This window comes from Leiobunum rupestre, chromosome 4 (assembly GCF_980474605.1).
Source record: "Leiobunum rupestre chromosome 4, qqLeiRupe1.1.hap1, whole genome shotgun sequence".
Classification (NCBI taxonomy): Eukaryota; Metazoa; Arthropoda; class Arachnida; order Opiliones; family Sclerosomatidae; genus Leiobunum; species Leiobunum rupestre.
In genome coordinates, this window is record NC_143387.1 from 30,830,139 (window position 1) to 30,854,395 (window position 24,257).

Consider the following 24,257-nt stretch of genomic DNA (forward strand, 5'->3'; position numbering starts at 1 on the left):
AGGAGTATAAGATTTCTATGGTACCGAGTGGGGGTGTAGGGGGTTAAAAAGCACGGTGCTTTTTCTTTTTTTTTGCCACAGAGCTTGCGTTGCCCTTTAATAGGTCAGACTTTCCCACTCATAAAATATTTTTAATATATAATATCTTTCTGCAAGGTAAATAAGTGAGTCTTATTATTATAATACCTATCGTGACATCACAACCGGAAGAAGTAATAATCATTGAACAGATTCAACTGTTACGGTTTTTTGAATCGAAAGGTTGTTGAACCCATAGAACGTATTCCAGTTGTCACTAAATCCAGAGATCGTCTAAATCGGAACATCAAACAAAATAGGAAACAGCCCATATTTCGCTTAATGCTTTTGCACTTTTTCGGCCCACTATTTCTATTCTACATGTGCATACGCGTGATGGAACGAAGCGCTTCTGAAGTTACGTTTTCGTGAACATTTTTCGCAGATTTATAAACCGGCTAGAACAAACTATCCTAAATTGACACTCTTTTCAGAAATTCACGATTTTAATTGTAATTTATGATGCCTCTTAATATAAATTTAAGTAAAGTGGCGTCTTAGCTCTGTTTTGCTATGTCCAGTTCTAAACCTTGGTCTGTCAATTGAAATGAGACGCAAAGTAAAGTACTTGGTACTTTTGATTGGCTTCAGCACTTGGGTGATAACTGTTATTTCGTATATTCATCTTCACAAGCGTAATATTCAGGTAGATTTTTTGGTTTTTAACATTCTATGCTATGCCTACGTTTTGTTCATCTCACGTCTCATATTTACACCTCTTGTCATTAGTCCGTATTAAAACTTTAAATTCAAATTCAAACCATTTATAATGTAGACTGGTTACACCCAACAAAACAACTGTTTCAAAAAAGTAAAATTTTAAATATTGAGCAGATATGCAATTATAGTAATTTACTTTTAATTTTTAAAAACATAAAAAAATCTATAACTAGAACCAATAATATTTTAATTTTACCCCAATGTAAGACAACGAAAAAAATTTGTTCTATTTTTTATTACGGTGTTTAATTATATAACTCAATATCTGAAAAAATCCAAGAATGCAGGACTCTTCACGCAATTAAAAAGTTTTTAAAATTGGAAATTATGGAAAATAATATGTTTTAATAATGTTGTTTTTGGTGTTTATAATTTTTTGCTTATCATTCTTTTGGTTTTGTTTATCTAATTTTAATATTATACAATTGTTCTTTTAAATAATAAGTAATTACTTTTGTTATTCCAATTGGAATACAAATTTAAAAGCAAGGGCTATAAGTCGATAATCGACTTGGCCCTTAACACTAAAAAATGTATAAATAACGTATTAATGAATAAATTTGAATTTGAATTTGAATTTGATACAAATCATGGTGCTGATATTACTGAGAATGTTTAATTTTTTGTGATAAAAATATTATTATGATTATTATTCTGTACATTATATGGCATTTTGAAAGTTTTATTTTCAGTTTTCTTTAGTTATATTTAAGAAAAGCTGCTTCAATCTGTTAGGCAGAAACTTATGTTTTGACTATAATTCGCTACTACAGTGAAAGAAAAGCACTTACTTTCAGAGCTATAATTTTACATGGTGGAACTCTTTTGTTGGAAATTATTACTGTGTTGGATGTAGCAGCTTTCTTACTTCCCCTGTAACCAGGAGGCACATGCCCCCCAAGACCAAAATTCTGGCTATGCCACCGCTTGAAGGGGGTTTGTTATAGACTACTTATTTTGTGTAACACCTGCATAGTTCTAGTTGGTGTAAGTTACTATCTTATCTATGGACTTTAAGGTAAATTGATATACATTGTCAGAATGCTCTCCGATTGGATTTAATTTTCCTTTACTAATCTGAGACCAATTTCAATATTTATTTAACACTGAAGGAGTTATTATAATATAAATTAATACCCATCAGTTTTTACAAATTTGATCATTTTCCCTTTTTTTATTTAAAACATTTTTAAATATTTTTTTCTGGAATATGTTTTCTAACATTTTTAAAATCCATCGTAGGAACTACGCAAGGCGTTTTAAAATAGACCAATTAGCTCATACATAAAGATGGCAAAAACTTTAACAAAGCTTTAGCTCAAAAATAAACTATAAACGACCAGAGCTTTTTCCCTATGACCATGTTTATAGGATGTGGATCTTGGTTTATAAGAAATCTGTTCCTAGAGATGCAGACATTTTGGAGAAAAGTTGAAAAACCATGTGTTGTAACTTAATTTCCCTGAGGAGGCTCCCATTTACATAATAGGGACAAGGCAGTTGGGGGAGGTAGAACGTCACTACGCTCTATCTCAAACTCCTGAAAATCCACCCACTGGGGGAAAAGCGCGCTAAATTAGCTATAACGGTACGATGTCGTGACGTTTCCCTCCCTCAAAATGGCGTCAAGTGCCTTGTCCCTATAGTTAAAAGTGGGACATTTCCTATTTGTCTAGCTAACACTAATTTTTAATGAGTCTGTTTTGTCAATTACCATACAAATAAAAACAAGGCTAGGGAGTTAAAAACTTGCTCCAAGCTATTACTAATGTATGGAACTGTCAGGCAAAGATACAAAAGAAATCATACTTAAGTGTCATATGTATTTTTTATGTTCCTTATGCTAAGGAATTTTTTAGTTTTTAAAATTAATTTGTTTTGTTGGTTATGTTTAACACAGGATACAGAAAATAAGGCTTTACGTTTAAAAGTGACGTATTTATCTGAAGAAATCAAATCTGGTAGTTTTCAGGCACTCACACCCGTTGGCTTAGATAATGGAATATCTTGGCAATATTTTGATGAACAAGCGTACATAGATAAAACAGCAGTTAAACCTGGTGATGATCCCTATGCACGAAATAAGTTTAACCAAGATGCAAGTGACAAGATAGCTAGCAACAGAGAACTTCCTGATACTAGACATTCACGGTAATGTATGATACCATGTTTTAAAACAAATTTTTTCAGAAGTTAACAAAATTAGTTGGAAAAAAACTTAACTTTTTCAGAGTTTTACAAAAAATCAATTTTCATAAATTTTATTTAAGGTAAAAAAATTGAGGGTTTACTCTTTCCTTAATTTTTTTAGCTGTTCTTCCAAAGTATATCCTGATAACTTACCCGCCACAAGTGTGATAATTACTTTTCATAATGAAGGTAGATCAACATTGTTAAGGACTATAGTAAGGTAATTATACTTGTTTACTTTCATGTATATGTATGTAGTAAATGATGAAAGTTTTCTTTTGCTGTTCATATTTTTCTTTTGTTTTTAGCATTTTGAATAGGAGTCCAGAAAAGCTCATTAAAGAAATCATACTTATTGATGACTTCAGTAATGATCGTAAGTATTAGCTTAGTTTGGAAAATTAAATTCCTTAACCTAAATGGTCATAAAAAATTATCAATTAGTGCATGAGTGGGGAGGCGAAGTGGTTAGCACCAGTGGCGTAGCCAAGGGTGGGGGGTATCCGGGTCCAGACCTCCCTTTGGGCCTACCTTTGACTGTACTAAATTTCCACCCCCTTCTCAACCCCTCTCTTAAAATTCACATACTTTGACCTCCCTAACGCCACTGGTTAGCACTCTCGCCTGTCAGCAAGAGGAGCCAATTTCATTACCTGCTTGTGGAATTAGGTGAAAAATTGGAACCACTACTTCTGCGTTTAGTTTGTAAAATCTCTCCTGGCTGGTTAGATTGGTTTTACCCCAAGCTCTTCAGTTTCCCCTTTCCATATAAACTTGCTGAGGTTAACTGGTTAAAATCACCCTCCTATGCAATTTAAACCAACCACCGGTAATTATCTTCACAAATCACTAGTTGACTTAGACCTGTGTTGTTCCTTGCGTATTAGATTAGCTGATTATTATTATTGTTAGATAATAAAACTTTTCAGAAATTAATTTTTAACATCAGTATTTCGTTTATGGTCAGAGACTGAAATTAAAATTCAAGATCTAACCACAAACTTTTATGATAGTGAACTAAAAACTACATGTATATAGTGTAGAACATAGTAGTCAGATGGCGCCAGTAGTTAAGGTTTAGTCATTGGCCTTTGTAAATACTTGTCTAGGTTATTAGTCTTTGTAAATAGACATTATGCTATCCAGATTTTGTTGTTACTAGTAGCTCTCCAGTGATAAGATAACGAATGTCATAAATACCCCTGGTATGAAAGACATTCTCATGAAGCAGATACCAGGTTTTGAAACACATGATACCAACTCCTATTGTCCGAAACTTATAAAAGCCCTACATGGACTGCCACAAAATGGTAGACAATGGTATGTTGAGTTGGATTGCAAGAAACTAATTGCGTTTATTCTATGTTTGGGCAAAATATGAACAATGCCAAGAAGAAAATCAAAGGTAACACTTTAAAACTGGTAAAAGTAGAAAAGTTAATTGAGAAGATATTGGAAGTTATTATTATTATTATTGATGATTGGGGAGAAGGGAGAGCGATATGCCCATTCCTGCACTTCGACCAGTGGTCCATTGTGCAACCCCAGACCTTATGACTTAAAAAGTCCAATATCCGACACAAAATGGAGAATCCATTTGGCCGGCATGTTATAGAAATCAGATGTTTCCAACTGATGCATACCAAGATGCTCAGAACCTTTGGGCCGCGTAATAATAGCATCTACAAAGGACTTGAAAGGAAGTTTCCTACTCAACCTAACAAGCCCTACAGATTGGGTCATTATGGATTCCAATCAAGTAAAGATGTCTGTTAAGTAGGCAGTGGCCTGTTAGTAGGCCAACCACCAACCTGATACAGTGGAGTATAAAACCATATGAGAAGGAAATGACCTGCATGAAAGGAAACCTCAACTAAGGAAATAGGTGTAGAAAATAAAAAAAATTGTGAGAGCAAAACAAGGACTGAGACCTTCAAGATTAAAACGGTTGAAAGCCACCTGACATACTTCATTAATGGAAATTTTTAAGTGCTTTGTTCACTCCTATGCAGTTCAGAGAAAATGTGATTTGATATTAAATTAGTTTTTTTTTTAAATGTTTTTCATTGTAGCAAGCGATGGATTGGAACTTGCCAGTATAAATAAAGTCAAAGTGTTAAGAAATAATAGGAGAGAAGGTATTATTATATTCCAAATAGTTTTCGTGAAAGAAGTTGCTTGAAATTTTCTGTTGGGTTTTGATAAAATTGAGGTTAAAATTAGTTTTTTATGTTTTATTTAATTGATGAAAGTGGCAGACTCAAGATAAATATAAATTCACATTTTCTTATTGGGTTTCATCACAGGTAAAAGGAATTTAATTTCATTATAAAACTTAAAACTAAATTGCATTTGTCTTTATGAATGGAGAGTGGGTGGGATGTGCCAAACAATACACTATACAGGGTGTTTCAAAGGGTTATGGAAAAATTTTAAGGAGTTGTAGGGGGTGATTTGAGAAGTATGCCTGTTTTTTGCCATTTTCCTACGATGAGTTTAAAGAGCGCCAGAGCTTCAAAGTGTGGCCTACTAGCCCCTGGAAGTAGACTGCAACAAGCACAAAACCAAGCAGCATGGACTTAAAATACTGTTTAAGTATACTTTTTTATGCTGGTTACCTCTATTTGTTTACAAAGTCCTTTGTTACCTATGACACGAACCTAAACCTTAAATGTTTGCATTTCGCTGCTGCTTGGTTTTTTTTGCTTGCTGCAGCCTACTTCCAGGGGCTAGTAGGCCACACTTTGAAGCTCTCTGGCGCTCTATTAGGAAAATGAAAAAAACAAAAAAACAGGCATACTTCTCAACCCACTCCCTACAACTCCCTAAAATTTTGGCGTAACCTTTTGAAACACCCTGTATTTAGTAATATTTCTTTTATTTGTTTGAGCCATTAGATGAAAATGAGGATGGAAAAAAATTTAAATTAATGATTTAAAACAGCAAATTTTACAAAACACAACAAGCAAGAAAATTCAAATGGCTTAGGTATTCAGAAAGCTCTAACTAGGATTTTATTAAATTATTTTTGTAAAGGATTGGTTAGATCACGTGTTAAAGGAGCTGAAGCAGCTGCTGCTGAGGTTTTAACGTTTCTTGATAGTCATTGTGAGTGTAATGTTGATTGGCTGCAACCATTGCTAGCTCAAGTTCAAGAGGTAAAAACCATTTTTTTCTTTATTTTGGTATATTTAATTATGGTTTCCCAGTATACTATTGTTCTGTTGTAAATTTCCAGCTATTATTACCATTAATTTTCCAAAGTTTTTCCCCTTACGAGGCTGATGGAACCCTTTTAGGGTGATTTGAGGATTTTAATTTTGGTCATCAGCTTTTAAGGTTTTTCTTCTCTGGTGGTTTTCAACATTTGGGTGATTTTTGTGGTTATTTTGGTTGCTTTTTGACCTTTGGGTGAGTTTAATGAAACGCTATGAGATAGACTGTGTCCAAATATTTGCTCAATGGACCTGCTTTCCTTTCCCTTTACATCCCTGGTGGAGATAGCCTAGATACAATACAAGATTGTATTTATTTGAATTATATAATACTTCCAGTATTTCTCCCTCCACGCTGGGGGTAACTGCCCCATAAATAAAAAACGTTATATCCCACGTATACAAATATAATTTTAAGCATATTACAGACAGAATGTTTGTTTAAATTACAGAATCCATATTGCATTGCTAGTCCTGTCATTGATGTGATTAACATGGATGATTTTAAGTACTATGGAGCTTCCTCAGATCTAAGAGGAGGTATGCTTTTTTCAGATCTTTTTTATCATAACTTTCAATATGTATTGAAGATAGCAAGTAAGCTGGGTTGATTTAAATCAAGTGAGGTTTAAAAATGGATTTAAATCACCTCACTTAGTTTTATTTATTATATGTACGGTTCCCTTTTGAATTATTTTATTTTACTTTGTTAATTCATATGGTATTAGTTAGACATAAACCGTATTATATATATATATTGTAAGAGGGCTATAAGTCGCAAGTTGATTTGGCCCTCTAACCAAAAATACAAAAAACTTAAAAAAATATAATTGAATTGATATGTTCTTGAATGTATTTCTGAAAATATACAAAAGTAGATTAGCGCAATGTCAATTCAAAACAAACTAAATTAAATTTAGTTTTCATATAGTAATTAAATTGATGAAATGAAGATAAATTTTAATTAATATTACCGCTTCACAAAATTATATTTGTAAAGAAAATGAGGCATTAAACAATCAATAAAATTAAAAATGAATTAAAGTCAATTGAAACCACGGCAAGTAATTTTCAAAGGTACTATACCCTTACCAAAAAAACCACTTAGGACAACTTGTATTTCAACTTGGTTTTCAGTTGTACTTAAAAATAACTTAAATCCTCTTTATGAATCAACTTATTTCCAACTAAACCAGAATCAACATTTACATTTAACTACTTAAAAGCAACTTAAATCCTACTAGGGAAACATCTAAAAACCAACTTAAAAATATTATGTAATTTCCTGACTACTAAAAACCAACTAATTATAAACTTAGCAAAAGCAGTATTTTCCTACCAACTGAATAACAACTTATTACCCCTTTAATAGTAACTTGAAATATGCTGACAACTTGAGCCTACTTAATACCAACTCAATATCAACTAATAATGTGTATACAAACTAAATACAAACTGAAATCCAACTTATTTTTTGGTTAGGGTAGTAGATTTTTCCAAGATCATTTTTTAGGCTGTGGGTGTTTCATTTCTGCCCATAGGCCTTAAGTTCAATAAATAAATTTTTTTAAGTTATTTGAAATGTTTTCCTTCATAGAAGACATCCTTTAATTATTCAGCAAATAAAATTGTTTTTAGGGTTTGAATGGAACTTGGTGTTTAAATGGGAATTTTTGTCTCCTGACGAACGTCAAGCTAGAGTTAGAGATCCAACCAGGCCAATCAAGTAAGTAACGCAGTAACTTACTAGATAACAATACCTTTTTATTTTTTCACAAAAGGAGTTTTCCTCTGAGTACTTCGGTTAACTCTTTCCATAAAAACTTTAAGATATTTTAAAGTAATAGTTAGTGTAGGGACACTAGTAGTTATCTGTGACAGGGCTATAGTCACAACCTTCCCATCCAGACTTAATTTTCCCTGTATTGCAATGCAGGTTATAAACATTGTTTATTATTATTATTGCCTTTGTAAGGAGCTAAAGTCGGCCTTATGTGAATTAAGGGCAATAACGACGATTGCGTATTTTGTATTAACAACTTAGACTATTTTACTCACATATCATGTTAGATACTCGTTGTGGTCTGGGGGTGCTTCTTGTTTCGCTGCTGCTGCTCGCTACGGCGCCCAAAAACTCTCTGCCAACTCCCGACCAAACGTCCCCCGGGATCCTCTAAAGGGGCTAGGTGGCGCTACTAATTAAATTCACCGCCTCTATGGCTTGGCGCCACCTAGGGGCCTTACATCTCCCACCCCTCGAAATGCCTCCAGACCACAACTACAAACCAAATTAAATACTGGTCAAAATAAGTACAAAACGCGCGCAGAAAACCATAATAGGCCAGTTTAGTATAAACAATATTGAAAAGGTTAGTTCAGGGCTACACAAAATTCGAATATGTACAGAATGCGCACAGAAAACCAATTAGGCCAATTAATAATCAGGGTTATAAAATAGGAAAAGTCCAATAAATTTAATTGTTCAATTTCAATGTTAGTATGGTGGAGATCTTCTCACTGTACTTAATGATGGTAACGTCGGTGCAGCCCACGTATGTAGGAGTATGGTTGCTGGAGTTGGTGGTTGTCAACTGCTGTCAACCTGTGAACTCTTCACTGTTCATGTGTTCGAACAACTCGCCTCTGGACTTGGTACTCACGCACCCGGTGGCCTTTGTGCCCACACTTATAGCAATGACCTCGGAACGCACTAAGGCGTGATCTGCTACTTGCCGGCTGGACCGCGTGGTGACGGTATTGTTGGCGGTGTTCAGTTGCTCTTGTACTCACTACACGAGTGTCTCGGGTGTCAACACCTGTGTCGACAAATGTGACGGTCTAATGCACTGGCGACGGGCTGTTTCTGGCTTCGGAGGTGTCGGACAGGAGGAGGACATCTTTGTCCGTGACCTCGGGTATGGTGTAGGGAGGCTCTTCATAGTGTTTTTCCAATGGATTAAACAACGCATAATCAGCAGCGGCGTTTAAGTAGATTTTGCTAGCGCGCATGTCTTGCGCCACTCCAACTTGGCTGTACATAACGATGTCCCCATGGCATAACGGAATGTCGGACATAGTCCACTGAACTCCAGGTACGCCGTATCGTATCGGGTCGGTGGAGGACGTTGGTTTGGCTGCGGACCGCTTGACTCTGTCATGGACCTCTTGGGAAATGATGGGGAATGGCAGGTGCGCTAGTTTGTGGCTTTCTAAAGGCACCTCGTCTACTCCTACGAATATTATCATATTGCCTATCTGCAAAAGAAAATGGTTAGATCTTCCATTGCACTGGTAGCCTAGCTTACCGGGCATTTCTTATCAGTTCCTGTTGAGTAGTGGCCCCAGGAACTGGCTCAGGCTTAAAACAGAATGAATCAAGTTACATGTCTTTGACATATCCAGCTTCTATCAGATAGGGCCAAGCCCGTTCTATTTGTTTGCGGGAACGAAACTGCTTTGAAGTAGGTACAGGTGTGTAATAGTAAACGTCACCTATACGTCCCTGGTTGGCATTCTTGCGATAAACCAACTCTCGAGTTCATCCCTGTTTCAATGGTAATAAATATTGTGGTGATGACATGCGTATGGTGTTCTGGTTGTTAGGTTGTAAACCTTCATCGGGCTCTGGTTCTAGTATGCTTGTTTCGACCAATTCCTCGTCAGAATCAGGCTCAGATGTGGTTACTGCCCTCATTTCTCCATCACTCATCTTCCTCCGAGTCGTCCTCATCCATTAACAACGATAAGTGATCTGTTTGCTCGTCCGTTGGTGCAGCGTCTTCTTCATCTTGCGATATGAAGTATTTTAGCTGCTCAATGTGCCACTTTCCAGCATTATTTCCGGTTCGGACTTCCTCCAATTCATATGTCACTGGACTGTGCTTACGTATGATTTTGTACGGGCCTTGCCATTTGGGTAGAAGTTTTGCCATGACACCTGCAGCCGTGTTGGACAGCTTATGCGTACGTTTCCAGACTACTTGCCCTTCTTCCATTTCCGATCCAGAGTACTTCAGATCATAGTAGTATTTTTGTTTTTCTTGGGCTAGTCTGGCAAACTGCTGGGCATATGTGGTTCTCGGCCGTAAGTGAGGTAGAAAGGAGAAGCTTTAACAGTCGTATGATGAACGCTATTGATTGCAAATTGATGCAACTCCAACCCCAAATCCCAAGTCTTATGCGCATTACGAACATACATACTCATTAGTTCGCCTAGAACTCGGTTCACCCGTTCACTCAGGTTGGTCTAGGGATGGTATGGCGTGGTGAAATTCGGTGCTACTTTCATGAGGCGGCACATCTCCTGCCAGACTGCTGAAGTGAATTGCGTACCATTATCAGAGAGGACTCGTTCGGGACAACCGTGACGTGTGACGTATTTCACGAAGACATTCGCCACGGTACAAGCTGTAATATTACGTATTGGAAACAACTCTACGTATTTAGTGAAATAATGCACTATTACTACAATGAATCGATTGTTTCGTGCAGTCGTTAATAGGGGTCCCATCATATCAATACCTAATAATTGATTCGGGCCATTAGTTGATGTGTTGATAATCATTTTACCTGGGGTTTTCGCATTTCTGGCTTTGTATTGTTGACAGGTGTTACACCTTTTCAGCCAATCGTATATGATTTTTCTGAACCCAGGATAATAGTATTTTCTGGTTATCTTTCTTTCTGTAACCAGCCGTCCTCGATGTCCAGCGGTGGGGTGATTATGATACTGATCAAAGAGTCGTTCATGGAGCGACTGAGGTATCACTGCTTTGGCGGGCTTAAAAGGCGTTGACTTGCGATATAGGATATCGTTGTGCAATTCGTAGACGTCATGGGTTACACCATCTCGGAGAGTAGACAGGGTAGGACTCCAAAGATCATCTGCTTCCTGAGCGATCTTCAGATCGTCTAATAGAATAGGTTCGAGCATTTGTTGCCCTGCTGCAAGATAAATCGTTAGCAATTGTTTCAGTGGTATTGTCTTATCCTTTTCAAGTAACGTAACAGATCGGGATAGAGCATCGGCAACTCTATTTGCCTTCCCTGGAATATATACCACATTGAAGCTAAATTCTTGTAAGAGAAGCACCCATCGGATCAGTTTGCTTTTTGGGTTCTTAAGATTATTATTATTATTATTATTGAGTGGGGTGGCAAGCCAAACACTTCGACCTAAGGTCCATTGTGCATCCCCAAACTGGGTGACTTAAATAAGTCCTATTGCCGACATATAGTTCAAAATCTGCCTGGCCGTGATATTAGAGACGTCAAACGTCTCCAACCGATGCATACCCAAATGCTCAAACCTCTGGGCCGCATAGTAATCGCAGCTACAGAGTACATGTGAGGCAGTTTCCTCCTCAGCTAGACAAGCTCTGCAAATTGGGTCATCATTGACCCCAATAAGCGTTAAATGTCTGTTAAGATGGCAGTGGCCTGTAAGTAGGCCAATAACAATCCCAATACTAGCCCTAGAGAGCGAGAGTAATTCTCTGGCTCTCTCCCTAGAAGGGCCAAGAGTAAACTCTTTGGCCTGCCTTTGACCCTCAATCTCAGACTATTGTCTGAGTTGACGATCTGACATAAACTTGGAGATCAAGCCGCGCACAAGTCCCCGGGAGATGGGGAGAGCAGGTTCTGGTCCAATGAACCCAGCCCACGCACCCTACAAAATTGAACTTTATTGTGCAACCCAAGAGCGCAGAGGAAATCTAAGCAGCAGTGGTGCAAATTAATTTGCAGCACCTTTACACTCATCTTGGTTAAGGTGAGCTCGGTTGCTGGCCTTAGATGTCTATTCAGACACAGTGGTGGTTGTGGAGACCCCAACACACCCACCGGTCCGACTTGCATCCCCAGCCTGCCCCCCTGTTGCACCCTCCAGTGGTACAACCTCTTTTTTCTCGTCGGTGTCCGACAAGTCAAAGGCCTTTAGCTCCTCCACGAGAGAATTTTCCATTGGAATGTCCTCTCCGAAGTCCCCGCCAGCCAGAGCCTCGTCTTCCATCCTTGAGATCTCCAAGGCAGAGGGTTCGACTGAACCACCCTCCTTTACAGGATCGACCGGAGCTGTCGGGTCAGGTTCATGAAGTATCTTAAAGATACCACTGTCCAGACCCGTTAAGGCTCGGTGTCCTGCCTCCTTGATAGCCTTAACCGACTCTCCATCCACCTGGAAGATCCAGCGGATGGCAGTCGGCTCATCGGCTTTATTTACGACCTTCCAACATTGCGTATTTAGCGAGTTGTTGTAGGTCCTGAGTCTACGAAGGAGGACATTACCATCCTTGGTGTAGACGTCCTTGGTGGGGAAGGCTACCTTGAAGGGCTTCGGTAGGTCGACGGCCTTCATTACTAAAAGCCGTGACCCCCCGGAGACCAATTCCTTCTGGTCAAATCCTCCCACCAACCAATCCGCTGTAAACACATCCTTACAGAGGTAGTGAATGGCGCCCCCAACCAGCTGAAAGTTTCCAAAACGAGGTAGAGGGTCTCCCGAAGGTGACCCATCTATCCGCTTCAGGATCCCACGCTAGATGGTGCCCATTTCCTCTGCGGAGATGGTCTTCACAGGATAGCCTTCTTTAACGATGGCCATCTTTGTGGAGCTTAAGGTTTCACTATAGGTTTGGTCGTGAGACTTCACCTTTTTGGAAACCTGAGACTGGGAATCGGGGGAGTCATTTTCCCTAGAACGTTTTGGAAGTGATGGCGGGGGGTCGTCCTTACCAGAGACCTCCTCCTGCATCAATCTTTCCCTACGGCGTCGATTCCGCTTTTGACTTTTATTGAGGGGCTTATCCCCCTTGAACCCTTGCTTCACCGACTGGTTCTTGCCAGAGGCAGACCCTTGAAGGCTAGGCCGGGTTCCTACAGGGGTAAGTCCCCTCTCAAGGTTAGGAACCGGGGGGGGGGGGGTAGCATCAGAAGATGATACCGCCCCTTGCTTTGGGTCGGGTTCTTTTGAACCCTCCCCTTGCTTTGGGTTGGGTCCTCTCGAACCCTCCCCCTGCTTTGGGTTGGGTTCTTTCGAACCCTCCCCTTGCTTAAGGCCGGGTTCTTTCGAACCCTTGCCCGGTTTTTGTTTTTTTTGTTAGTTTTTGTGTTTCCATATTTGGTCCCACGAGAAAAGAGGAAAGTAAAAAGTCACCGCCCTTAATCCTCTGTCCAGGCGGAAGGCTAAAATACAACGGGGTGTCGCCTGGTGCCCCGAGGGGATCGTTCACGATACCGTATTTTCGCTTCCCCGGTACCACTCAGCCCTCAGCACGATACCACACACCTTAGCTTAAGGAAGAAGCAGAGCCTTAGTTGGCCAGCATGAAGGGTTGCCCCTCCACCTGTTACTCCCTCCCACCACGAAGAGGTACAAGGTTGCAGTTTATGGAAGGGGTTCTTAAGATTAAATAACCACGTCAATGCCTTGTGATCCGTGACAACAGTAAACTCTCGACCTTCGAGATGATATCTGAACTTTTCCAGAGCATACACGATCGCAAGACACTCCTTCTCCGGATTGCTGTAGCGTTCTTCAGCCTCTCGAAATATGCGGCTTGTATAAGCAAGTGGTACCTCTTTGCCGTCCTGAATCTGAGACAGCATCGCCCCTATAGCGTGTTGACTGGCATCCGTGGTGACGATAAATGGTTTATCTGGATCTGGGATATGAAGAACAACCGCATTAGCTATACTTTCCTTGATATATAGACAAGCCTTCTTCTCCACATCGCTCCATCTCCAGGGTATGTTCTTTCTTTTTAAGTATTGTAGGGTGCAACGGCCTCAGCGAAGTTAGGAATGAATCTTGTGTGATATGTCACCATACCCAGGAATGTAGCGAGCTCTTCTACATTCTTCGGTGCAACATAATCTCGTATGGCTTGTACCTTATCTTCGTTAATCTTCGCACCTTCACTGCTAATGACATGCCCCAATACATTTACCTTTCCGCATGCGAAGGCGCATTTCGATATTTTAATTGTGAGCCTGGCCTTCTCCAGTTGTGTGAACACAAATCTCAGTGAGATGTTCGGCCCATGTTTAACTGGCGATGATGTCATCCAGGTACCAATAGACTCCTAAGCGGTTTCCATGTTTTAGGACTTGATCCATGAGACGCTGACAAGTGGAAGACTAGTTTTCAGACCAAAAGGCATACACTTAAATTGGTATTTGCCACTGTCCACTATGAAACCTGTGTACTTCTCACTCTTCGGATCCATTGGAACCTCCCAGAAACCGGCTCTCAAATCCAGTCTTGTCACAAATGTGGGTTTCTTTAATTTCTCAAAAATGTCATTAATACGAGGCAGGGGATATGGGTCATCTTCGATTAAGTCGTTTACGGACTTGTAATTGACACAAACTCTTCTACCTCCGTCCTTCTTACCCACGATGTGTATTTGACTCGCCCATGGAGAAGTAGAAGGAACTATGACGCCATCTTGTAACATCGCTTCGACTTCCTCGTCAACGATCTCTCTCTCCGTGTGAAACGTCTTGGTTTCTTTTGTACTGGTTTCGACCCTGGTTTTAATTTGATTTCATGATGCATCCAGTCGGTACGTCCTACTCGATCGGTGACAACTGCTGGAAATTCTTTAAGCAGATGCATTAGTTCACACCTTTGTTGTGGAGTCGTATTATTTATATCTAGGACTTTGTGCACATCCTCCAGCACGTGCAAGGGAATGTCTTCCTGTTCCTTGTTTTGTTCACAGTCCATTCGGAAATCGTTAAATCGTCCTTGTTATATGTCATTAAATGGTGGGCATAAATTGGTAAAACATTATATTTCAGAGTAGTAACCAACTCAGATTGAGGTATAGGTTGCCTTAACATTAGGTTTTTTGTATTACTCGGTCCATGAAGTTACTGACCGTTTCCTCATTTGACTGCCGGGTGTTTTCAATCTGGAATCTCAGACTTTTCTCACGTCCGTCGGGATGAACATTTTCCCAAATGCTTGTTCAAAGTGCGGCCAAGTCCAGGTTGTTGGTGAATAAGTTGATTCAAAACCATCGTACCAGATGCGGGCACTCCCAGAAAAAATTGTCCTGGCAATAGCAGCTAAATCGGCCATCTCCAGTTGCTTAACACTCATGTATATCATTAGTTCCTTGAGAAAAGCTCGGGGATTGTCTTCCGAACCCGAAAAAGTTGGTATGGGTATTTTAATACTACTCACGCTTGAACTCAAAACAGTGGCTCCAAATTGTGATCCCATCGACGGTTGTCCTCTGGAACCAATAGTCGAACCCAAAGACAACCGGTTAGGTGGCAATGGTTGTATACCACTCTGGTGGTTCTGCTGGCCAATCGGGCTACTGAAGTGAACAGTAAAAGGAGATCCCCCTTGTGGAGCGGTAGGAGTTGTCAGGGGCTGAGTATAAGACCGTAGGCTCTGCAACCTTTGCATCATATTAGGTGATGCTGGTACAGGCTGTTGTGGCGTTCCGCCTACAGAGGGAGGTGGTACAGGCGAGGTTGGAGGAGGTGGAGAGACGAAGTTCATCGCCTCCTGCAATACTTTGATTAGCTCAGCTAGGGTATATATTGTTGCTGCTGTTGGACTTGCCATCGACCCACTAGCCGTTGGAGAACTTGACCCGGCTGCTGTGATGACACCTGGCGTTGACTGAGCTACCAGCGCGCCACTCGGCTGATTCGGAGCGGTGGTACACCAGGACCATGCCCTCTGATAACCTCGGTCAATTGTCCATAAACTAGGTATCACTATTCGATTACCAATAAGACTGGCTAACCTTAGCACCAATAAAACGAGCAGCCCAACCGTCAACGGGAACCAATCCATTATCGTAATAACCAATCGTAATCGATTGTGACCTGGCCCGACGTAATACCGCTTAGCTCGCAGACTGAAATAGATGAGGGTCCAACATAACACAACCCAAACCACCTTCTACAAATAATTATTAATGCCAGCATTATAAACCATTAATAAAGGCAATATCGATACGCAACGCAATAAAATAGTATTAATAACTAAAGATGATACATGCAATCGCCAAGGCTCAGTTGAAACTTATTAACAGCTTATTCTTTGCGAGGAGACCAGCCAACAACAGATTTGAGACAAATAAAATGGCGAACTAGTTGTTGTTTTCAATCACCCCCAAAAGACCAAATGGTCAAGCGTTCTTCCTCCCTTCTCATTGGCTGACGGGGCCACGTGCTCGAGTGAGTAATGAATTTGGCGCGAAAACGGCAGCACAAACAAATATGGTGGCGACGGAATGTAAGACCAAAACGCCCCCACAAACGACCATGAGGTTCGAACAAAATAAGGTAGGCGACTTTACGCTTTCGTAATATGCATTGCCCTTGGCAATTCTTGTAGCATATCCTCACTCGGGGCACCAAAATGTAAGGAGCTAAAGTCGGCCTTATGTGAATTAAGGGCAATAATGACGATTGCGTTTTTTGTATTAACAACTTAGTTTTATTTTACTCACATATCTTGTTAGATACTCGTTGTGGTCTGGGGGTGCTTCTTGTTTCGCTGCTGCTGCTCGCTACGGCGCCCAAAAACTCTGCCAACTCCCGACCAAACGTCCCCCGGGATCCTCTAAAGGGGCTAGGTGGCGCTACTAATTAAATTCACCGCCTCTATGGCTTGGCGCCACCTAGGGGCCTTACACCTTTTAAAGCTGAAATTTGCTGTATATCTTGTACTAACTGGGAAGCCTGTCCTTCGGCCTTGGAGTAGAGAAGTTGACTGGAGGGGAAAAGAGGGTGGGAAGTCTGTAAGCTCAACGTTACCCAGAAACCTTTGCTCCGCGGTAGGGGCGCCTTAGTGTCGCCCTCATTCGGGTTTTTATTGAAATAAAATTGTAAATATTCGCCAAGCTTTAGTTTTGAAGCTTGGAGTAGTTTAGAATTAATTTTTTATTTCCGATTGTATTAGTTCTTTTTATAATGGATTGTTTTAGTTTAATTTTTTTTGGATACCAACAGGCTCACACACATATCAAATTTTCAAAAATTATTAAAAAAAATGAAGGTAAATTTTGTTCTATTATCTAACATTGTACTATAAACCATGGCCTAACAAGTTTTTTTTTCTCTTTTATAAATTAAAATTAAACTAAAGGGGGTAACGTCCTTTCCCCCTCGAATTCATCCCCTGTGCTTCTCCCCGTACAGTACTGCCAGTAATTTGTGAGCGCGCTTTAGCAGTCGACGGTCTGACTCGCCATTGAAATTTCAATACAAGTCGTAGGCTTAGCTTCATAGATAGTTTAAAAATGAGTTCTATTAAATCAAAAGAGTGTTTAGGGAAAGAAGATAGAATATTATATAAAAAAAAGTATTTAAAATTTGTTGGATTTGATCCATATGAAGAAAATGTAGACAATTATACATCTGATGCTTCACAATGGCCTAAGGTGTAGTTTCCTGATATCTCAATGTACTTGTTGCATACTACAAATTCTGTTACGTTAGAGGAAATGAAGAACCATAAACGTATGGAATCACATACTTTCTTAACAAGCGGACATATTAAAAAAATTGTAGAAAAAAAACTAGATGGAAACTTAGTCCTCGTATTGGGAATGGTAAGTTATTATCTTAAATATTTAACTCTAAAAGTAACATTGCTAAAAAAAATGCATTACATTTTTAGGTAAAGCACTCTCAGAGAGCTAATGAAGAGTATTTACATAATTGGATCTTAGTGAGAAGCTGCGGTGAAATCTTAACTGCTCATTGTACCTGTATGGCTGGACTGGGGGAGTCATGTTCCCATGTTGGAGCTAACAAATTTTTTTCAGCAAAGATGCCGAAGGATCTGACAGCTTAGTTCGGCAAGCTGCTTTAAATTTTGAAGCCGTTACTCTACCAATACGTTCTGAGAACCAATCGCTACTTTTAGATTGCTCTCTCGTTTGTTCTTCAATTTTTTCAGACTCCTCGGTGGTTATTGATATTTTTTGTTTAACGGTCTTACACAGTTCCAATACCTTTTGCAATGGTAAATCGTTGGCAGATTTGTCTTGGAGACTAGATAATGGAGGTGGTAAAACAACGCACTTGGGGATAAATTTCTCATTGTATGGACTAGTAATAGATAATATCACAGGCTTTGAATTTAAACTAGCTAAAATATCAAAATAATTTTTCAATTCCTCTTGTGGTTTCAGGAATTTCTCGTTTCTTTTTTGGACTCTTTATCTCAGAAGGACATACATTTTCAAATAACAAGCGGTCTAGTCTTTTTTTCCTTTGCTTAGATGAAGAAAAATCAATATCACATGGCGTGCTTATAAGGAACTTGCTTAACGTTAAAGTTTCTCAGTACAAGATTGATTTTTTAAAACTGAAACGCCAGCTTCAATTAAGAATAACATAGCTCCAACATGGGAACATGACTCCCCCAGTCCAGCCATACAGGTACAATGAGCAGTTAAGACTTCACCGCAGCTTCTCACTAAGATCCAATTATGTAAATACTCTTCATTAGCTCTCTGAGAGTGCTTTACCTAAAAATGTAATGCATTTTTTTTAGCAATGTTACTTTTAGAGTTAAATATTTAAGATAATAACAACTAACCATTCCCAATACGAGGACTAAGTTTCCATCTAGTTTTTTTACTACAATTTTTTTAATATGTCCGCTTGTTAAGAAAGTATGTGATTCCATACTTTTATGGTTCTTCAGTTCCTCTAACGTAACAGAATTTGTAGTATGCAACAAGTACATAGAGATATCAGGATATTGCACCTTAGGCCATTGTGAAGCATCAGATGTATAATTGTCTACATTTTCTTCATATGGATCAAATCCAACAAATTTTAAATACTTTTTTTTATATATATATATATATATATATATCTTCTTTCCCTAAACACTCAAAATAGCCCTTATAAAATTCTTTTGATTTAATAGAACTCATTTTTAAACTATCTATGAAGCTAAGCCTAGGACTTGTATTGAAATTTCAATGGCGAGTCAGACCGTCGACTGCTAAAGCGCGCTCACAAATTACTGGCAGTACTGTACGGGGAGAAGCACAGGGGATGAATTCGAGGAGGAAAGGACGTTACCCCCTTTAGTGAAATCTATGTATTAATTGAATCACTTTTGAAATTTTTATAACAGCAGTACTTTTTCATTATGAACAATTCTAACTATGTCAATGATTAAACCATATAATACCGTCTTTAAAACATGATTTTGATTGTAACAAATTTGCCATTCAAACCTCTAAGTTCAAACCTTTAACGGTTTGTTCGGCCTTGGTTCTAAAAAATCAAGATCAAATATTCACAACACCCTCGGAAATAACTCTCTTTTTCGTCGCTAGAGTAAGGTAAAACGTAGGCCCCTACCAAAAACGCAATGCATGCTGTTGGGCTTAGGCCGAATTGATGGGTGAAGAGACTCAATGCTACAGATATGGGAATTTCCCCTCCAGTCAACTTCTCTACTCCAAGCTTCGGCCGGGCCCCAGCTAGAACTAAAATCCCGTGAAGACTGAGTCATGGCATAAACAAAACAAGCAGCAACTAAATTGACGGAGGCAGAAAAATATTGATCGTATAGGTGTATGTAGGTTGCAGGATTCACTGTACCTTTCCAGGGGCAGAAAAATATTGGTTGTATAGGTGTATGTAGATTGCAGGATTCACGACACCTTTCCATTGGCAGAATTACATGATTTATTTACTTAACTTAATTGGAAATCGATGAAAATAGCGCGACTCACTGCCTTTGTGCCATAAGAATAGCTGTGAGGATTTGGCGGTCCTAGGTTGAACGGCTCGGACGTCTATAGAGAAACAGACGCAAGACAGAAGAAACTTAGGAATATAGTATAGATTTGAGAAATTTTAGCCCCGTATAATTTTATAATAAAATGTAGTGACCTGTATAATTGTATTTAAATTATTGGCTTGGCTTTTAGAAGAAAATGATAAAGACAATTTAAATGAAACTTACTAATTAATTTGTTACTATGTATAACTAATTTATCTTCTTTACATTTAAGAACTCCCATGATTGCTGGTGGATTATTTGTTATGAACAAAACCTCTTTTAATACACTTGGAAAATATGATACAGCTATGGATGTATGGGGTGGTGAAAATTTGGGTATGAAACTTTTTTTTCTAAGATATCAAACTTTAACCAAGAAACTATCGTTATATGAAATTCTTGGTAGTGATTATGTAAAGTTGTTACACAAGTTTTTGTATTGTATTGGTGTTATTTTCAAATTAAATCTTTGAAATTGTGGTATTTTATTTAAATTGCTGCATTTGATTTCTCCTAAGTTCTAAAACCAATGGTGATGTCACACTTATTATAACTGAACTATTTTTTTATTCCATTCCTTGATACCATAATGGGTGCTCGGGGCTTTTTATTTTGTTGTACTGTTAAAATTACTAGTGTGTGCACCTATTTTATATTTCAGACTTACTGCTGATTTTTGATAGTTTTCCCAGAAAGTTTGATCCATTATATTGCTGTACTTCATATTAAAAATTAATTTGGACATAATAGTTATTATCCTTTTCAGAAATTTCTTTCCGTGTTTGGCAATGTGGAGGAAGTATGGAAATAGTTCCTTGCAGCAGAGTTGGTCATGTATTCCGAAAACAACATCCATATAATTTCCCAGGTGGAAGTGGCAATATTTTTGCACGGTAATATTTGACACTAAACATATATACAATAATTATTGATTAACTAATTGTAGTAGCAGACTTGGGTATATTAGCTTAGCTGATTATTATTCTTACTTCACATTTTAAAGAGAAGCAATTAAGGTGTGATAGCTACGCTATGCTTAATAATATGCTTTACCTAGTGGGTGAAATAGGTGATTATTATTAATATTAATGAGAGGGGAGAAGGGCTAAAGACATGCCCATTCTCGCACTTCGAGCAGTGGTCCATTGTGCTACCCCAAACCTTATGACTTAAAAAGTCTGATATCTGACACAAAAAAGAGAATCCTCTTGGCCGGCATGTTATGGAAATCAGAGGTTTCCAACTGATGCATACCACGATGCTTGAATCTTTGGGCAGCGTAATAATTGCACCTACAAAGCACATGAGAGGCGGTTGCAGTAGTGTCACCAGCAATAGGCACAGGTGCTTACGTTGAAATATTTTGGCCCTACTTGGGGGCCCCAAAATTTCAAAACTTTCCAATAGGGCCCTTAAAATGTGTTAATAATGTGCCTATTAAAAGCCTGGGTCTTAAATTTTGTTTGGAAAATAACCTGGGTTTTTTTTAAAGAAAAGGTAGGTTTACTGTATGTGTTTAGAGTGTTTCTCTAAACCTGCCAAAGGTCATCTCGAACTCTAGTATACTTTTCCATTGTATAAAATATTTATCAATGTTATATTCCAAGAAGAGATTAGAACTGGTTTGGTTCCAGATTGCCGGATTTCTCCATTTAGCTGAACAAATACAAATCTAATCAACCTGGTATTTTGACACCTGCAATTTTAGGGGGAAGGGTGAGTAGGCCAGATTGTACTTTGACTATTTGAGTTAAGTTAGAAGAAACCACCTATGGACTGTGAGAAGGATGATAAAATACGCGAAAAAGTAGATTAGTCCATAATTAAAAGGGATAATATAACTAAATCCTAAACAAATTTGAAGAAATTTAAAAACTTACTAATAACTCGTACCGATAGGTCTTCGAGCAAACAAAAAACGCGAAACTCGGATCAAATAGATCTTCGAGTAATAAACTAAATTAAAAATAAATAAAATAGCCAGAAATTCCAACGGTAAACCGGTTTCGTTCTATTTGGAACTCATCAGTACTGTGCGGGAAATCTGACTGGCGACTGTCAAATCTAAAAGAGAAACTAAGCCTAAACATATATGTTTACAATTTTACTCCCCACTGCCTAATCTTCCCTTTTGGTACGTGCAATCCTAATGGGAAGGGGATCAGTCAGTACTGCTCGTGATTTTGGAGTCAGGAAAGTGAACATCTAATATATGAGTTAGTGGGAATATCAGAAATATTCTTAGACACTCCTCCATGAGTCCCTCTTGGCCTTGCGGTGGCCTTATGGTAGGCAGTGAGGGTATGCTTGTAGGTAACCGTCACCCGACTTTTTAGCTTTGTTAAAATGCCCCCTAGTTTCTTTGCGAAGTCTACTTCACTGGACAGTTGTGATGGTAGGAGTCGATAAAGGCATGTTGCATACGATCAACAGCCAAATCGATATCCAGCACTGATGACAGCCTAAGTTTATCATCCTTCAGATGAAAATTTAAATCATCCCTATAACCAGGCCAATTGGTTCGGCTGGGATTAATTGCGAAGTTCGGTATTAACCTGAACTAGATTCATCCTGACTGTATAGCAAATGTTTCTGTGATCCGACAATGACGGTTCGCTAGACACATGCAAGTCCGAAATTAGAGTTGCAGCATTTTCTGTGCACAGAGTGAGATCAATGACCTCACTTCTGTTACGAATAACAAAAGTTGGCTCATTGTTCTTATTGAGAATATGAAGTTTGGTATTTCCACGTGAAATAGGTGAAAATAACACCTAAGGAGAATATAGACCAGTGGCGGAGCCAGAAATTCGTCCAGGTGGGGTTGAAGTATGTGAATGTTAAGAGGGTGGAAATTTAGTACAGTCAAAGATTAGCCCAAGGGGGGTGTCTGGACCCGGAACCCCCCCTTGTCTAGACACTGCCTTATATGGCTAATGTTATCTGCTTAAAACACATACCTTCCCAGGCTTTCTCTGATCTTAAAAAATGTTTTGAAAGAAAACATAGAGCAAGATCCATTCTAAAACTATTTAAATAAATCCATATTCTTATTTTTACATTTTATTTTGCACAGTGCGTAATTCAGCACTACTCTCGACACCAAACCATGTCAGCATGGGCCTTATTATCATAGTATAGATCCAATAAACAACCTTTGGGCTAAGACCCCAAGACTTGCTTACCCTCCAGTATAACATTTTAGCATTCGTGATACTAAGATCAAGATGAGGCTATAATAATTATCAGCTAGGCTAAGTCAACAAGCGACTTTTAAAGCCAGTTTACAATGCATAGGAGGGTGGTGGCAATTAGCCCTTCATGTCACATGAGCCTACAGCTCCCTACACTAACTATTACCTTAAACCTCTACAAGTTTTTATGGAAGGGGAAACGGAAGAGCTAACATGTTAGCTAAAAAGTCAGAACTCATATAATTTTTGGTCTTTGTTAAAAATATAAAAATTGAAAATTGGTGACAAAATTGTACTATTTTATTTATCCTTTCTTTGTTTTTGGATTTTAGATTTAATTTAAATTAATAACACGGACTCCTATGTAAACCAGTATTTAACTGATATTAATATCCTGAAATAAAGCTTTTATTATTATTATTATTATTACTGTCGAGAGACACGAGGTATTTAGGTGGGTTGGCGGAGTGGTTAGCACTTTCACCTCGCAGCAAAATGGGCCGGGTTCGATCCCAGCTTGTGGTACTGGGTGAAAACTCGGAACAACTCCTGCGTTGAGTTTGCAAGTTCTCTCCCCACTGGTTTAAGGGGTTTTCCCCCAAGATCTTCAGTTTCCCCTTCCACAAAAGCTTGTTGAGGTTAACGGTAATAGTTAGTGTAGGGAGCTGTTGGCTCGAACGCGTGGCATGCAGGGCTTGCCACCACGCTCCTACCCATTGTAACCCGGCCACCTGAATTAATGGCTTCAATGAGACATGATGACTTAGGCCTAAGGTAGTCACGCCTTGGGTATTACCCTAGCTGATAATTTATTATTATTATTTTACCTCAGTTGACCCCAAAGAGTCCTAGTTGTATAGTACATAACTAGTTGTAGTATTAGCCTAGCTGATTATTATTAAGACACGTTTTAAAAATAAGCAATTAAAGTGTGATTACTATGCTATGACCACGACTCTCCAAGCTCTCAACAACAGGCTGCCATAAGCTCTAAGCCAATGACCTTCAGTGAAGCTGTGGGTTCGATGTGGATGGCCATCATAAAAGAAGGCTTTCCCTCGGACTGCTTAACCGAAG

At 38.9% G+C, this 24,257-nt stretch overlaps 1 protein-coding gene across 1 annotated transcript in view; it reads left to right on the forward strand.

Annotated features, from left to right (window-relative positions):
• The first annotated feature begins 181 nt into the window (after positions 1-181).
• LOC149947465 (polypeptide N-acetylgalactosaminyltransferase 2-like) overlaps positions 182-24,257 on the forward strand; it is a 33,714-nt gene continuing 9,638 nt past the window's right edge. The window contains exons 1-10 of the mRNA XM_090171232.1: positions 182-724; positions 2,699-2,949; positions 3,110-3,208; positions 3,297-3,364; positions 5,061-5,126; positions 6,025-6,146; positions 6,656-6,743; positions 7,842-7,929; positions 20,219-20,322; positions 20,753-20,879. Coding sequence (XP_090027358.1) covers positions 626-724; positions 2,699-2,949; positions 3,110-3,208; positions 3,297-3,364; positions 5,061-5,126; positions 6,025-6,146; positions 6,656-6,743; positions 7,842-7,929; positions 20,219-20,322; positions 20,753-20,879 — 1,112 coding nt within the window. The 5' untranslated portion in view covers positions 182-625. The remainder of the gene's footprint in view (positions 725-2,698; positions 2,950-3,109; positions 3,209-3,296; positions 3,365-5,060; positions 5,127-6,024; positions 6,147-6,655; positions 6,744-7,841; positions 7,930-20,218; positions 20,323-20,752; positions 20,880-24,257) is intronic.